General features: G+C 40.3%; 1 protein-coding gene across 1 annotated transcript; it reads right to left on the reverse strand.

Annotated features, from left to right (window-relative positions):
• Positions 1 to 825: 825 nt before the first annotated feature.
• LOC128712686 (uncharacterized) lies at positions 826 to 8,426 on the reverse strand. The gene is made up of 6 exons (XM_053807574.1): positions 8,379 to 8,426; positions 8,051 to 8,303; positions 3,946 to 4,022; positions 2,979 to 3,879; positions 2,759 to 2,801; positions 826 to 2,725 (listed from the first exon to the last, which is right to left on the reverse strand). The coding sequence occupies exons 1-6, from the start codon at positions 8,424 to 8,426 to the stop codon at positions 826 to 828; spliced, it is 3,222 nt and encodes a 1,073-aa protein (XP_053663549.1).
• Between the last annotated feature and the right edge of the window lie 6,539 nt (positions 8,427 to 14,965).

A 14,965-nucleotide genomic window follows, 5' to 3' on the forward strand; every position in this document is an offset into this window, starting at 1 on the left:
CTTACTGTTGCGTGTTGTTGATGCACCTGCGCTCCTTCTGCGTGTCCACTTATATGCCCCATCCTTATCCGTACGTCCTCGAGCCTCGTAACCGTGCATCCACACCTAGCGGTCTTCACAGGTACGTTAGCCAATGTACCTGTCATTTACCATGGGGCTAGGTACACTGCCAGGTACGTTGGGAGTTTCCCACGATTTGTGGGAGATCAAAATGACAGGTACGTTGGCCAGCGTACCTTGGAAGACCGCTAGGTGTAGATGCTCGGTAAGATATCGAGCCTCGCCGTACTCGTTTCGGATACGACGACCCGTTTCTTGTCTGTCTGCGCAACTTCAACCGTTTCTCTGATCTATTCGATTACAATCTCTTATATTCGATTATATTCGATTATTTCCGGTCTTATATTCTTTTGTCTATCCCTCAGTCCGTTAGTTTCCTATAATCCCTGTGTTTTCATTCGTTTTATGTACTACTCTAAAGCCAAAGGTTTTGTTCATCCCAAGGGGCAAACAATGAAAAATCATAATAATAATAATAATCCTAGATTGTTAAAGAATTGATGAGTGATATTCCTGTAGTTCTATTTAAATTGCAACATACGGTATAGTTCATTCGTCTTATACAAACTGTTTTAACCCACTGCTAAAGGTAACACTAGTCGTTCAATGACATTCAATAAAAGTTTAAATTTATTTCCACGTCATACAGGCTAAACTTTCTTACACAAAAAATCCAATTCCTATAAAAACGAAATTTTAGTAACTCCTGTAGTCTTATTTCTATAGTTTACTGATCGTTGTATTTTACTGCCAACAATCGACTTTTCAGCTCTGTTTGAAGCGTTTAGTGCGTTTAGCATCAGATATGTTCATTTTAAACATCTTTTCAAACTCCGCTTTTCTCAGGGTGTGCACACTGTCCTCTGCTAAAAGTCGTAGCAGATCTTGCAAATTTACGTACTTTTGAAGACCTATCCTTGTTCTGCATTTACCTTCAACCAACCAACTGCATTGGGCTAAAAGATCATTGCTAACTACAATATGAAGAGCTTCGCTAAAACGGCTTACAGCGCCCTGTGCACACATTAACTTGTTCAAGCGTTTCGCCATGTTCTGCATATTGTTGTCAGTGTTGAGGAATTCCTCCAACCAATCCAACTCCTGCTTTGATTTGACTGTTGAAATTGCCATAGTCGATCCATCTTCCGGTGAAATTTCCGTAGTTGATTTAGTCTCTGGTGAAATGTTTGAAGTTGACACAGAGTTCAACACAGGGTTACTGGAGAGGCTTTCGTGAATATTTGATCTGTTTGTATCGCGCTTTTTAAACCTACAATTGCTTCTTCTCATATCTTTGAAGCGTAATCTATTTTTAGCGTGCTTCAGCTTAGATCTTAAAATCTTCTCATAGTCAGCCCATTCTAAGCTGTTGAGGCCTTTGTCTGCAACGATTCGTAAAAAGTTATGCAAATTTACGTATCGATTAAAAGCTATCTTTGGTCCATCCTTGCCACTACCCCCCCAACTACACTGGATCAAAAACTTATCATTAACTGCAATATAAAGAGCTTCGCAGAAACGCTTTGCTGCTTCGTCCGTAGTCAGTAAGTTGCTTATGCATTTGACCATACTCTGCAAGTTGCTCTCAATGCTGAGAAATTCCTCCAGCTTATCCAACTCTTCCTTGGATTTGATTGATGTAATTTCCGTAGACGATCCAGAATCGAAGACTGGGTCAATGGAATGAGCACCGTGGATATTTGAGCTGTTGGTAACGCGCTTTTTAAACCTACAAATCCGTTTCCTCATATCTTTAAATCGCAATGTATTTTTGGCGTGCTTCAGCCTAGTTCTTAAAATCTTCTCGCAGTCAACCATTTCCAGATTGTTCATACTATCACCTGCCACAATTCGTAGCAAATTTTGCAATTTGACGTATCGATTAAAAGCTATCTTTGGCCCGCCTTGGCCACCTCCTCGCCAACTGCACTGGATCAAGAACATGTCACTTACAACAATATAAAGAGCTTCGCAGAAACGATTTGCTGCGTCGTCCGCAGTCAGTAAGCTGCTTAAGCGTCTTACCATATACTGCATGTTGCTCTCAGTACTAAGAAAATCCTCCAGTTTATCCAACTCCTCCTTGGATTTGACTGGGGATATTTCTATCACTGTCCCAGTCTCGATTACTGTGTTCCGTGAGTTGCTTTCGTCGGTGCTTTTCATATTTACGGTGAGGTTTTTAAACTTACAAAAGCGTTTTCTGATATTTTTGTTGCGTAATCTGCACTTTGCATTCTTAATTTTTGATCGCAATATTCTCTCATAATCCTTTCCTTCCAGACTGTTCACACTGTCTTCTGCCACAAGCCGAAGAAGGCTTTGTAACTTTATGTATCGTCGCATAGCTATCTTTGGCCCGTTTTTACCACCACCCATCCAGCTGCACTGGGTTAAAAACGTATCACAAACTAGTATAAAAAGAGCTCCACAGAAACGCATTGCAGCGTCATGCGCTGTAACTAAACTGTTTAAGTGTTTTGCCATATTTTGCATATTACTCTCAGTGCTAAGAAATTCTTCCAGCTTATCCAGTTCTTCCTTGGATTTAACCGGCGAAATTTCCATAGTCGATGAAGCATTCATTACTCGGTGGCGGTATATACTGTTTGAATTTGAATGTTTATGTCTACAAACACTGTGCGTGATATTTTTCAAGCGTAATCTACTTTCAACGCTAAATATGTTTGACTTGAACATCTGCTCAAACTCTTTCTTTTCCAAGTTGTGGACACCATTCTCTGCTACAAGCAACAGAAGATATTGAATATTAACGCACCGTTTTAGTCCTATCATGGGCTTTCGTCCAATATGGGCCATCCAGCTGCATCGGGCTAAAAATTCGTCTCGCATAATCATACGAAGAGCTTCGCTCAAACGATTTTCAGAGTCTTCAGCAGATATAAGGTTGTTCAAGCGTTCCACCATGCTCTGTATATTGCTATCAGTGTTGAGATATTCTTCCAGCCTATCCAACTCCTCCTTTGACGTGACTGGTATAATTTCCGTAGGCGACACAGTATCGAAGAATGGGTCAATTGACTGGGATTTCCGTTTAAATTTACAGAAGGATTTTCTCATATCTTTGAAGCGTAATCTATTTTTAGCGTGCTTCAGCTTAGATCTTAAAATCTTCTCATAGTCAGCCCATTCCAGACTGTTTATACCTTCATCTGCCACAATTCGTAAAAAGTTATGCAAATTTACGTATCGATTAAAAGCTATCTTTGGTCCATCCTTGCCACTACCCCCCCAACTACACTGGATCAAAAACTTATCATTAACTGCAATATAAAGAGCTTCGCAGAAACGATTTGCTGCGTCGTCCGTAGTCAGTAAGCTGCTTATGCATTTTACCATACTCTGCAAGTTGCTCTCAATGCTGAGAAATTCCTCCAGCTTATCCAACTCTTCCTTGGATGTGACTGATGTAATTTCTGTAAATGACTCAGTCTCGATGAATGGCTTAAACTCTAAGATTTCGATATTTCTAGCTACAGGTAATTCCTCTGAGCGTTGAACAGCACTGGACAAAAAAACGGTCGTGGCCCTGGGCTGTTGCGGTGGTGCGATATGACCACTGAAGTACGACAGCCGAGACTTTGGTTTCGCAACAGTCAAAGAAAACCCTGAAGCTGGAATGCAATCGTGATCCGCAACATAATTGTTAACTCTGGAAGGGCCCCCAGAGCCCCCATCCCCGACCTTGGATGATGAATAAACTAGTGGAATGTTTTTGTTAACGTTTTGTTCACCCATGTCCTGCCAAGCCCATGATTCCACGTTAGAACAGTAAAGCATTTCATCGCTAGAATATTCCTGTAATAAAAAAGAGTGTTAAATAAGTTAGACTACCCTAATTAACGTTGTACACGCGAAGCTTACAGGCTGAAGTGGGCTTTTCACTACGTCCAAATCACCTTCCGATTTAATTTCATCATTGGATTTTTTGCATTTTGTGCCTAAAAATATATAGGAACAAAATAATGATACTGATTATTCTAAAAAAAAAAACAACCACAATAAAGAACCCTGTTTATTTCGATTAGTTATCATGGTCTGTTTATTTAGATTAATTATCATGGTCTCTGATTTATACTTGGTTTATTTTCTGTATCTAGTATTATTTTTTATTTATGATCAACCACGGATTCTACTACCACTTCTACATTCAAATCGCTAATTTACAGTACGGTTGTTTTTTTCCAATTGATAGATCAAAATTATCAGATCTGATTCAGTTAGAGGACTTTCAAGTATATTTCGATATTTATATTTTCAATTGTATATTTCGTTGGTCGTATTCTTAGTAGTGTCTGTTATGTTTGTAAAGCAAATAGATGACAACAATAAAAAGAATAGCTTCAGCCAGCAAAGTATGAAACGTAATAAAACGCCTGAACCATCAGGAAAGAATCTAGAATCCAATCCCTTATTGAACGGCAAATATAAAACCTTAAGGATAGGAGCTTAGAAAACCAGTGAGGTGTTGGCCGTTCAGTAAAGGACTGTGGTGGTATCCTCCAATTGAAAAGAAGATACGGCAGTAGGCCTGGTCGACCTGAGGAGAATGTGCTATCGATAAGCAGCTAGCAAAAGCTTAATATAAAGTACAGTAGAACATTGATTTCCACGAATAACAGGCGTTGTGCGTGCAATAATTGCAGATGCAGATAACAGAACAACGCTAAAAGCATTCATGTGTGATAAGAGGTTATTGTTTATTAACATTATGGAACATTTTCTGTAGAGTTGAACTTGATAAACTCTTTTTAGAAAACTCTCAACTTCCTCTCGTGCCAACCGGTTAAAAGAAGGCAAAACTATTCTACTAGCTGTCTTTGTTTGGTTTACAGATAATCCGCCCGCCGATAAATCAGACAACGGATAATCAACGTTCACCTGTACTCTTTATCCGACAGCATGACAAGGAAATGGCTTCTGTGACGCACGAAGGTAGGGTGAGAGCATTGGTCCAATCGGACCAGAAAGCGGTGAACAAATCGACATATGTGTAGATATATGTCAACAATATTGGGTACATCCGGTATAACGTGACCTTTCATTTTTTGGAGAAGGAAATGTCTTCAAACGAATGTGAATTGTATCTTAGATTTGTAAGAAGGAATTGTAAGCTACCGCTTTAGTTGTAAGCAATAATACGGCCTGGCCGTCCTTATTAAATAAAAAAAAAAGTATTTTTAATTTTGTTTCCAGGATACGACTTAATGCGTTTAGATAGAAATACAAACAGATACCAGCTCTTTGATATGATCCTAGCTTTTAAGTATACATCCAGCATATTTTCAACAGATTTAATCTCAAGAAGAACATATAGTTCTGTAATAGGCAAATATTTGAACTCAATTAATCTTACTTTTAAGGTTTCTTTTCACCACGAACTTTGCACACTACAAAAAACGGAAATGAAATAACAGATGATGTATCGCTAACAGAAAATGGACTCATAAATTGTCATCACGTAGCATTTAAAATACGATGTTCGCTTTAGTTTGGATAAATTGTGGCTTTTCAAAAGTGATGATTTTGCGTATGAAATTACATGCACTGGGTTGTAAGAGGTTTAAGGGATTGTTTTATTAAACTTCCAACGCCACTAGTTCAAATACATTATTCTGTAGATTGCAACAAAATCATTTTGGTTACGCATGAATGAAAACTTATACCATCTTTTTAAGAAATTGAAGTTGATAGTTTAAACGTATTTGTACAGATTGTGCTTCAATCTGCAGTATTTACATGTATATAACAGTATTCCTGTTTCGTTAAACATTCTCATAAAATATAAATATCAGATAAAAGCTTAATCTACACTGGTACATCTAACGTATCAATATCAGCTATTAGCAATTTGACGACCATTAAGCACTACAAGAACAAATAGCTCGAAGAATATAGCTGGGACTTGAAAACTCATGTCCTGGTGTTCGCCCGAGCCTATATTCACATTAACGTTCCATCTTTTATGCACACTCATTAACTCTCAGATTTAGCTAATCTGTAATTACTTCTCCTAAGATACATCTTTCTATGTATTGAGACATATTACAAAAGTAACCTTCGCAATCCTGTACCGTTGTTAGAGAAGCTCCTTTATCCAACACTTCCATTAGCTCCTGTTCACTTTGTGGATTTGCTCTTTTGACTATATTTTTCAAATCATTAAAATAGTTTTCGACCGGGTTGAGAAATGGTGAACATTGCGGCAGATATTTAACCTTAAGCCCTTCGGAACTTATTGTTTCAATTAGAGCGGTGTATTTATGAAATGCGGCATCGTTTAAGATGATCAATGGCTGATTTCCTGTGTCTTGTCCATCAAGTATTTTCTTTAGTTGTTTAATGAATTCCACAAACAACTCCTGATTTATGATCCTGTTCCTGGCGATGTAGTGCAAAATACCTCCACAATTCATTGCGCACACAATCGAAATGTTTCTTGAACGAAGGAAAGCTTTTCCCCGTGCTGCGCTTATTAACGTTTTATCCATCGTCAAACGTATAGTAACATTAAACGCGACTTCACTTATGAATACTACAGCGGCTTGAGGGAAGCGTTGGGTAAAACGATTGTGCGACATTGCGTACTGTTTTCGTTCTTCCACAATATCCTGCTTATTACGTCGCTCGGGAAGAACTTTTACTCTTTTAAATGAAAAGTTGAAGTTTGGAAGTTCCCGAGAAATAGTTGTTTTACTCACTCGGATTCTATGACATTCCCATACTCTTTGCGCTAATTTGCCCAATGAGATTGAGCAGTCCTCGTCTATCCACGATTTCAAGTCCACGATAGCCGTACTTGTTAATTTTTTTGGTTTTAAACCACCACGCTTTGCACCTTCAAATACACCGGTTTTCCAATACTTTCTCAAAATACTGTAAACGGTTGAGCGATTCAATGATAGCATCTCAGCTATCATGCTGGCACTATATCCTTGGTCATTCGCAACAATAACACGCTCGCGGTCCTCATCGCTAGTGGCTTTACGATAAATCTTTGGACAATTGAGCATACGCGATGTACCTGGCGCATTCACATCGCCGGGGACATCCTCGTCATCTGGAAAATCCGATTCGTACCTCTTATCTGCATCTTCCAGAAAACCTACATCACATATAAAAGTACAGCTTAATCTTTTTATGTTGATCAGAAACGGCGGAACTTAATTATTGCTGTTTACGAAATTAATGAACAATTGTGTATTAAGGGTTTAACATTGTGGTATTTATGGAAATATGATACAAATCTCGATCAGATCGGGTACAACATCTTTTTGAAAAAGCTGAAAAATCATTTACGAGTAGAAACCCTTATTTTTTTTTATTCAATAAGGACGGCCAGACCAGGCCGTATTGCTACAGTAGAAACCCATATGACAGAAATAGAAACATATATTCACAAAAAACAACATATTTGGCATTAATAGACATAAAACTCATAAGCAACGACACATGCAACTATATTTGAATAGTGACCAGATAGATAGATAGAGTGTGATTTGTGGACAATCAAAGCCACTAAATTATTGATGACGCAAAGACGACATAACTTCGCGGTTATAATTCCTCAATTACTTATTCTCGTGCTAATTATGTTTCTTAAGCGTTAAGCGCAAGATAGAACAAACGAAATTGGCGCTTATTGGTAATTGGCTATATATGAATTTGGTATATCTACTGATTCCGTGGTATGGGTTAACTAACTGGTATTTTAATAAGAATAATAAGTCTAGAAAGCCGTTCTCTATGTCACCAGTATAGCTTCAATCAACGTCGTATTTGTAAACTTTGAGGTAAAACAACTGTAAACGAAATGCTTGCAATCAATAACTAATACCGATTCTACTTCGAGCATAAGCTTCTGTCACGAATATGCTGTCCCAGACCATCTCGGATAAAAAGCAGAATAAACATGTTTCCGTCGGTCGAAACAATCTCGAGACCAGATAGATAGGCAGATAAAACTTACTTGAATGCACGAAATCGCCATAGTCCTCAATTTCTTCAGTCTCTTCTGTCATTGGTTCAGTTTTCATAACATGTTCTTGTATCATGTAAAACGGATCCTGAACTGTTAGGCCTGTTTCGCCGATTTCCATTTCATCCTTTAATGGGTCGATGCAATCCCAAGAGCTTACCAGTTGGAGAAATTCTACCTTGGGTTCCGCGATGCCCTCGTCGAGAGGTTCCTGTTTTATCTCAGTTAATGACTCCACCGATTGCTATTATCGAGAACAAGGGAAACATAGAGGTTAACGATGCAATAAAAAAGCGACGCGATGTTCGTGATCACCTACCGTCGGAGTTCGTTTTTTTTCGGTGCGTTCATTCAATGGATCTTCCATGGTTGCAGGTAACAAAACACAAACAAAACTCAGCGTCACAGAAAGAAGGTTGTGGTTTGGTTTATAGACTACCAGCGTTACAACTTAATTCGTGTCATTTGTCTTACAGAAAACGAATGGCCTTCAATTTCTGTGGTTAACAAAAGTGTGGGTTACGTAGAGGAGGTTTTCTTTTATACGAAATTTCCCTATTGCACGACACAATCACAGAGAGCGCCTGGCGTGGTTGATTTTCAGAATGTTTTGAATTGTTTTTCGTACGACGACCGCTGATGACAGTTCAAGTTTATTTTGGTAAACATTGCTAAGGCGCGTGTACACGAAGTCGAAAGGCACAACTGCATATAGCATCATCGTAGATTGGTACTAAATGTCGATGAATGATCAATGTACTAAATTTGTTGATTCAAATGTTTTATGTCACGGAATTAACAGTTTCTGAACATAAATATTAGTAATGGTACTGCCAATACCAGAAGTGGTGATAGTGGAATAAAATACAGGCAGTCCCCAAGATACGCTATTATAGCGGACCGCTATAACCTGGGAAAAACCGCGTATCTCGAATCCGGGAGTAAAATCGTTTATACTTCAAAGTTGGATAGTTTACTTCCTCCTCTGCACTTAATTTATTCAGCAGTCCAGGTTATTTTTTTATGGAATACATTAAAATAGACTAAAACAAATGTTTTATATGACAAAGGAAGCTATTTTCGACCCATTTTACCCATCGTCAAACGCATAGTAACATTAAATTTTACCTTTTAATCTTCATTTCAATGACCAACTACCTGGGTATGTTTTACACTTTTAATTCTTAATAACATTAAATATAATAGAGCTATCCGTTTAAAACTTTAGGATTGCCTAGAAAAACATGTTTTTCATCAATCCGAAAAACCTCAGATTTTTATTTTTTTTGTAAATATGTTTTTAATTTAATATTCGGTTCGTACTCCTTCATTCTATGACCACCTACCCGGGTAGGTCATACATTTTGTATGGGAGTTAGTACCTTTTCGTGTTGAAATGCGGATCTCTTCAGTTTTAACTGATGAAATGTTTAATTATCAGTAAAGCTGCAACACATTGTTGTGTATAATATGTTTGAGATACGACAGTTTTAGTGTATGTAAAATATATTTCAGTCTGTTATTGATATTTCATTCCTCGAAAGGATCAAAAGGAGACAACCCAAAAACCTGTTACAAATCCATAAATTCTCATTAATTCATGATTGTATACTTCAAGTTTAGTATTAGCATCACAACTTTAAAGAACAGGAAAAGATTAAAAATACGCGTTTTTACGCTATTTAGTTCTATTTACACTTATTACAGTAAATTTTGTTCCACGTGTGTGAAGCGCAGACGGGGGTTTCACATTTTTCACATGCTTTTCTTGTAGATCGTCGTTTTTCACACATGTAACAATTTCCCTTATGTTTTACACGACCTGACGCATCACGGGTTTCTTCTATATCATGGGTTGGATCTACATTTTCTCACAAAGATTGAAGCTAAAGATTGTCTTAACATACTTTCTATTCCACTGCGTGGTCCAAAATGTCGCATTATTTGCTTGTTTTCTGAACGTCGAACGTTGTAATTGCTCGCAAAGGTCTTTTAGAAAAAAGCGTCTGTCATACAAAATGTATGACCTACCAACCAGGGGTCTTGGAAGTCAGGGGTATAAAAAAGAGAGTATTTTAAAATTATGTTTTTTTAACTAGACTAGAAAATAGTATTGTGAAGCTTTACCTATAGTTTGAAAATATTTCATCAGCTAAAACTGAAGAGATCCGCATTATAACGCGAAAAGGTGCAAACTCCCATATGAAATGTATGACCTACCCAGGTAGGTGGTTATAGAAGTAAGGGTGTATTTTTGGTCATTGAAACAAAGGTTAACTTAAATTTAATGTGATATTAGATTTACAGTGAACTACCCAACTACGCTAAGAGAAGTTTTTTCTACAGAACTTTTATTTCGTGTAACCTCTTCAAGCGATGGAACAAGACTGACTTACAAAACTAGCTAAACGCTAATTAGCCGGGTGCGCACACCTTCCTTGCTTTCACATTTCATCAGGCTGTATCGTTTTGGCAGTTCTTGACATTGCATAAATTAAGAAAAAAATTATGCTATCAACTAACTCAGCTGTCAAATTTCCAAAAACCGCGTATCTCCGAATCCACGTATAAGAGGAACCGCGTATCTCGAAGACTGTCTGTACTTTAGTAGAGGAAACTGTATGAAATATTCTAAAAAACAATAACAAAAGATTTTTGCAAATATGTCTCTATATGCGGTCTTTGTGTGCAATTTCATATTTTTTGTTGATTTTTGCTATAGTGCCATAATGAATGAACCAAAAACAAACATGCTCCTATAGTGGCCGTAGTAGGATTTGAATCGATAGCTTCTCCCCCCCCCCTTTATCTCTCTCTCTCTCTCTCTCTCTCTCTCTCTGTCGTTCTATTTGTTCTGCTCACGTTAAGGTGCGTCGTAGCGACATGGCCAGGACAACATTAAATCTCCAGGCTCGGTTCCTCGGTTCCCATCCATATAGGTTGTTTTCTCATATTCGCCAGGTTTTCTTTCGCCTGACCCGGCCAACGAAATCGCTGTACACAGCTTCGCCTCATGCCGTACTGGCGGTCACTGTCGAACACCTTTTTGGTGGGGTATGAGCCCGACATCCTCGTAACAAGCCTCAGCCATTATATCCTGCCGGCCTCCACCACCACGATGTTCGGTTCGCCGTACACCTCAACAAGCTCGTAGTTAATCTTTCTCTTCCACACTGCATACCCAAAACGTTTGCATCCTCCCCACGGATGGTCCAAGGCATGTGTCCATAGAGGACCATCGGTAGAATCAATGTACAATATATGTCACATTTCTTTCCGTCTCGAAGTCTTACGGTTCTTGGTAGATGGCGTAGTTCGTAGGATGCACGATTCCCCTGCACAATGGGTCTCCGGATTTTGTTGGTTATGTCGTTGTCCGGAGTAACGGCCGTCCCAAGATAGCTGAACTCCTCTACCACCCACCTCGAGGTTATCGCCTTCGACTGATATCCTCATCGCTGCCTCCGAATTGGGCCATATCCCCGGCTGAGCCTCCGGCAGCAGGTATTTCGGGTATCAATGAAAAGAAATTTCATGCTGCTTCACGTTTAAGTCTGGTGTTCGTCTCACACACCTTCACTGTCGTCATGCCAATGATGTCAATGTAATCCACAAACCCAATAAATTGGATATACCGGTAGAAGATCGTTTCACGGATGTCGTTGTCTAGCCTCGCGCTTCGTAAGTGTTGGATACGTTACGGTGCGGGGCATTCACATGCGCTCTCCGCGAGAATGATCTCTCCTCGGTTGATGAGCACGAGTGCCCGTTATCATGGGATGGACCGAGATCGTTATCTCGGTGCCGATGGAAGGAATACGTGATTCGAGTTTGCGTCACAGTCGGAGCAACAGCTCTAGAGTAATCATCTGGTGAACCAATATAGTTTTAATAATCAAATACCAAACATAAAAGTGGCGACGAGAATGGGATCTCAAACATCGAAGTTTTAACGTTTGTTTTGTGCTTAAGAAACATTTGTGTTTTTTTTTATTTGATTTAGTTTTAACGTGTTTGTATTTGTGCGCGTGTTTTATACAATTGGTTCACCACGCCGAAAACGTCGGATGATGGAGACAAGTGAAATGAACACTGGTGATACATTTTCGGACGTCGACCCGCGCCGATTGTCACAAAATCGGATTAACGGAACTGGTGCAGCGGTTCAGAATAAGGCACAAGGCGTTTTCGCATCTCAGGACGCGACTTTGCAAGCCCAACGAGAAGGAGCTTCGGGTCAACGCTCGGCGTACATCATGCTGCCATTGCAGCCACTCGCACCACCACCATCGCAGTTCGGCGCGTCACCAGCCATGATGACCAACCGGGATAATGCAACGATTGTGCAAATGTTTAATTCACTTCAGCAAATGCGCGAATCAATGCCCCGCCACCCTTCATCCTGCCTCATCGTCCGTCCGACTTTTCGTTTGAGGAAACGGTTGAGAAGCTATCAGCGCTTTTTGACGACCCGGAGTCAATACTCAACAAACGTTTCAAATGCTTTCTAATGACCAAGAAGCGGACGGAGGATCTATAGGTCTACGCCTGTCGCATCAACAAATCCTCAGTGGATTTCGAGCTTGGCAAGCTCAGCGAAGAAGATTTTAAAAGCATGTTGTTCGTGTGTGGCCTGAGGGACGAGGATGAAGCTGATATACGAACGCGACTTCTGCCCCGTATTGAGGATCGAACCTGTATAACGCTTCAGCAGCTGTCCACCGAGTATCACCGTCTAGTGAATCTAAAGAGACAGCGCGATGATAAAGGGGTATAAAGATCGCATTAGCAGCTTTTCAAATGGTAATTGATAAAATGCTAGCTGGTCTGAAGAACGTATCAGGGTACTTCGATGACATCATTGTGGAAAAAGGAATGATGGAATGAAGGAATGAATGAAAAAGGAAGCACGGAAAAGGAGCACGACGCGATCTTAGCAGATACACTTGGGCGATATCAGGACTACGTGTGCACTATTCGTGCTGACAAATGTGCCTTCCGTATGCCTCAAATCACCTACCTGGGTCACGTAATAGATAGCCACGGACTACGTCCTGATCCGGCAAAATTTGCGCTAATACGAAATTTGCCAGAACCAACAGACGTTACAGGCGTTAGATCGTTTTTAGGAGCTATTAATTGTTACGGACGATTTATCCCCAACATGCGTAAACTGAGACACCCATTAGGTCAGCTCCTGAAGAGCAATGCTTCATTTAACTGGGCGTCAGAATGTAAACGCGTTTTTCGTGAGTTTAAATCTCTACTTGCTTCAGATCTACAGTTAGCTCACTATGACCCGTAGCAAAAGATCGTTGTTTCGGCGAATGCATCTTCAATCGGCTCACTGGACTGGAGGGATACAACGGTGATTCAGCCTTTACCGAAACAGAAAGCCGATACAGCCAACTTGACCGAGAGAGTCTGGCAATAATATTCGCAGTTAAAAAGTTCCATAAACTGATTTTCGGAAGTCATTTTACCCTGCAAACGGATCACCGTCCACTGCTCCACATATTCGGCTCCAAGAAGGGCATACCAACGATTACGGCTAACCGTCTCCAGCGATTTGTGCGCACCGAGGATTTCGGTAATGCGGATCTGCTGTCACGTCTTATAAACACACACACCAAACCAGAAGAAGATTGCGTGATCGCGAGTTTGGAAGCAGATGTTAAATCAATCTTGGTGAACGCACTAGGGACAATGCCTGTTAATCTTGCGGAGCTAACAAACGAAACAGTAATGGATCCGTTGCTACAGAACGTCGTACATTACATTCGTGATGGATGGTCCAAAAACAGAGCATTTACAAGCGTACTGGCAAGATTCCATGCTATAAAAGTCAGCTTATCAATCGTAGATGGATGTCTTCTTTTCAGCGAAAGGGTGATAATATCCAGATCCCACAAGGCAAGAACGATGCCTTCAGCAGGTACCTAACGGACACCCAGGAATTGTCAGAATGAAGGACTTAACCCGCAGTTCGCACCTGCATCTCTGGATGCAGACATCGCGGGCTGGGTAAAAACATGTTGTTGATACAAATCAACGGTCCGATTAAAATTAGGAAAGCTAGGAACCAGCGTCAGAGATAAACGACATGTAGATGGCGTTGGCGTCGTCGCCCAGTACGAAGTGGAGTCGATCGGGCCGAATGACGTTTCGATTAGGGGTCATTGGCTGGCCAGGACGAGAAAAAGGCATAAAGGGGACCGACGAAGGGAAAAAAGCGCTCATTATTTATTGCGAAACGATAGTGAATTTTTTAGCCCTCTCTCGAGGAAAATAATGCTATTAAAAACTTCACCGCGTTTTATGAGCCGTTCTGTTACGATAACGTTCGTAACACATGTGATGCATGACAAGCTGCTGCCAAATCACCGCCTCACGCAAATCCCGTTTCTCGGCCGAAAGCTACGACTCCGTGGCAGCGAATACATGTAGATTATGCTGGCCCGCTTGATGGAGCATATTTTCTCGTGGTAGTAGATGCATTCTCTCGCTGGCTCGAAGTAATACGTACGAATAGCATCACCGCTGCAGCAACAATCGACATTCAGCGATCGATATTCGCCCGTTCCGGAGTTCCAAATACGCTTGTTTCAGACAATGAATTTCAGTTCGTTGGCAAGGATTTTAAGGAGTTTTGCATCCAAAACGACATCGACCATATCACGAAAGCACCCTACCATCCACAGTCTAACGGGCAGGCTGAAAGATTCGTCGATACATTCAAGCGTGCTGTTACAAAAATATCGACAAATGGCACATCGATCCACGAAGCATTGCCACATTCCTACACACACATTCCTACTCTCAGAAGCACGCCAAATAATGTGTTGGACCCTTCCAATTCACCAGCGGAGCTAATGCTAAACCGGCCGATTCGAACAACACTAGATC

This window comes from Anopheles marshallii, chromosome 3 (assembly GCF_943734725.1).
Source record: "Anopheles marshallii chromosome 3, idAnoMarsDA_429_01, whole genome shotgun sequence".
Lineage (NCBI taxonomy): Eukaryota > Metazoa > Arthropoda > Insecta > Diptera > Culicidae > Anopheles > Anopheles marshallii.

Coding starts and splice junctions, on each gene's coding strand:
- LOC128712686 (XM_053807574.1), bottom strand. CDS start 8,426: ATGGAAGATCCATTGAATGAACGCACCGAAAAAAAACGAACTCCGACG. Junction 4,023..8,050: donor TGGCGATTTCGTGCATTCAA/GTAAGTTTTATC, acceptor ATATATTTTTAG/GCACAAAATGCAAAAAATCC. Junction 3,880..3,945: donor TGAAAAGCCCACTTCAGCCT/GTAAGCTTCGCG, acceptor TTTTTATTACAG/GAATATTCTAGCGATGAAAT.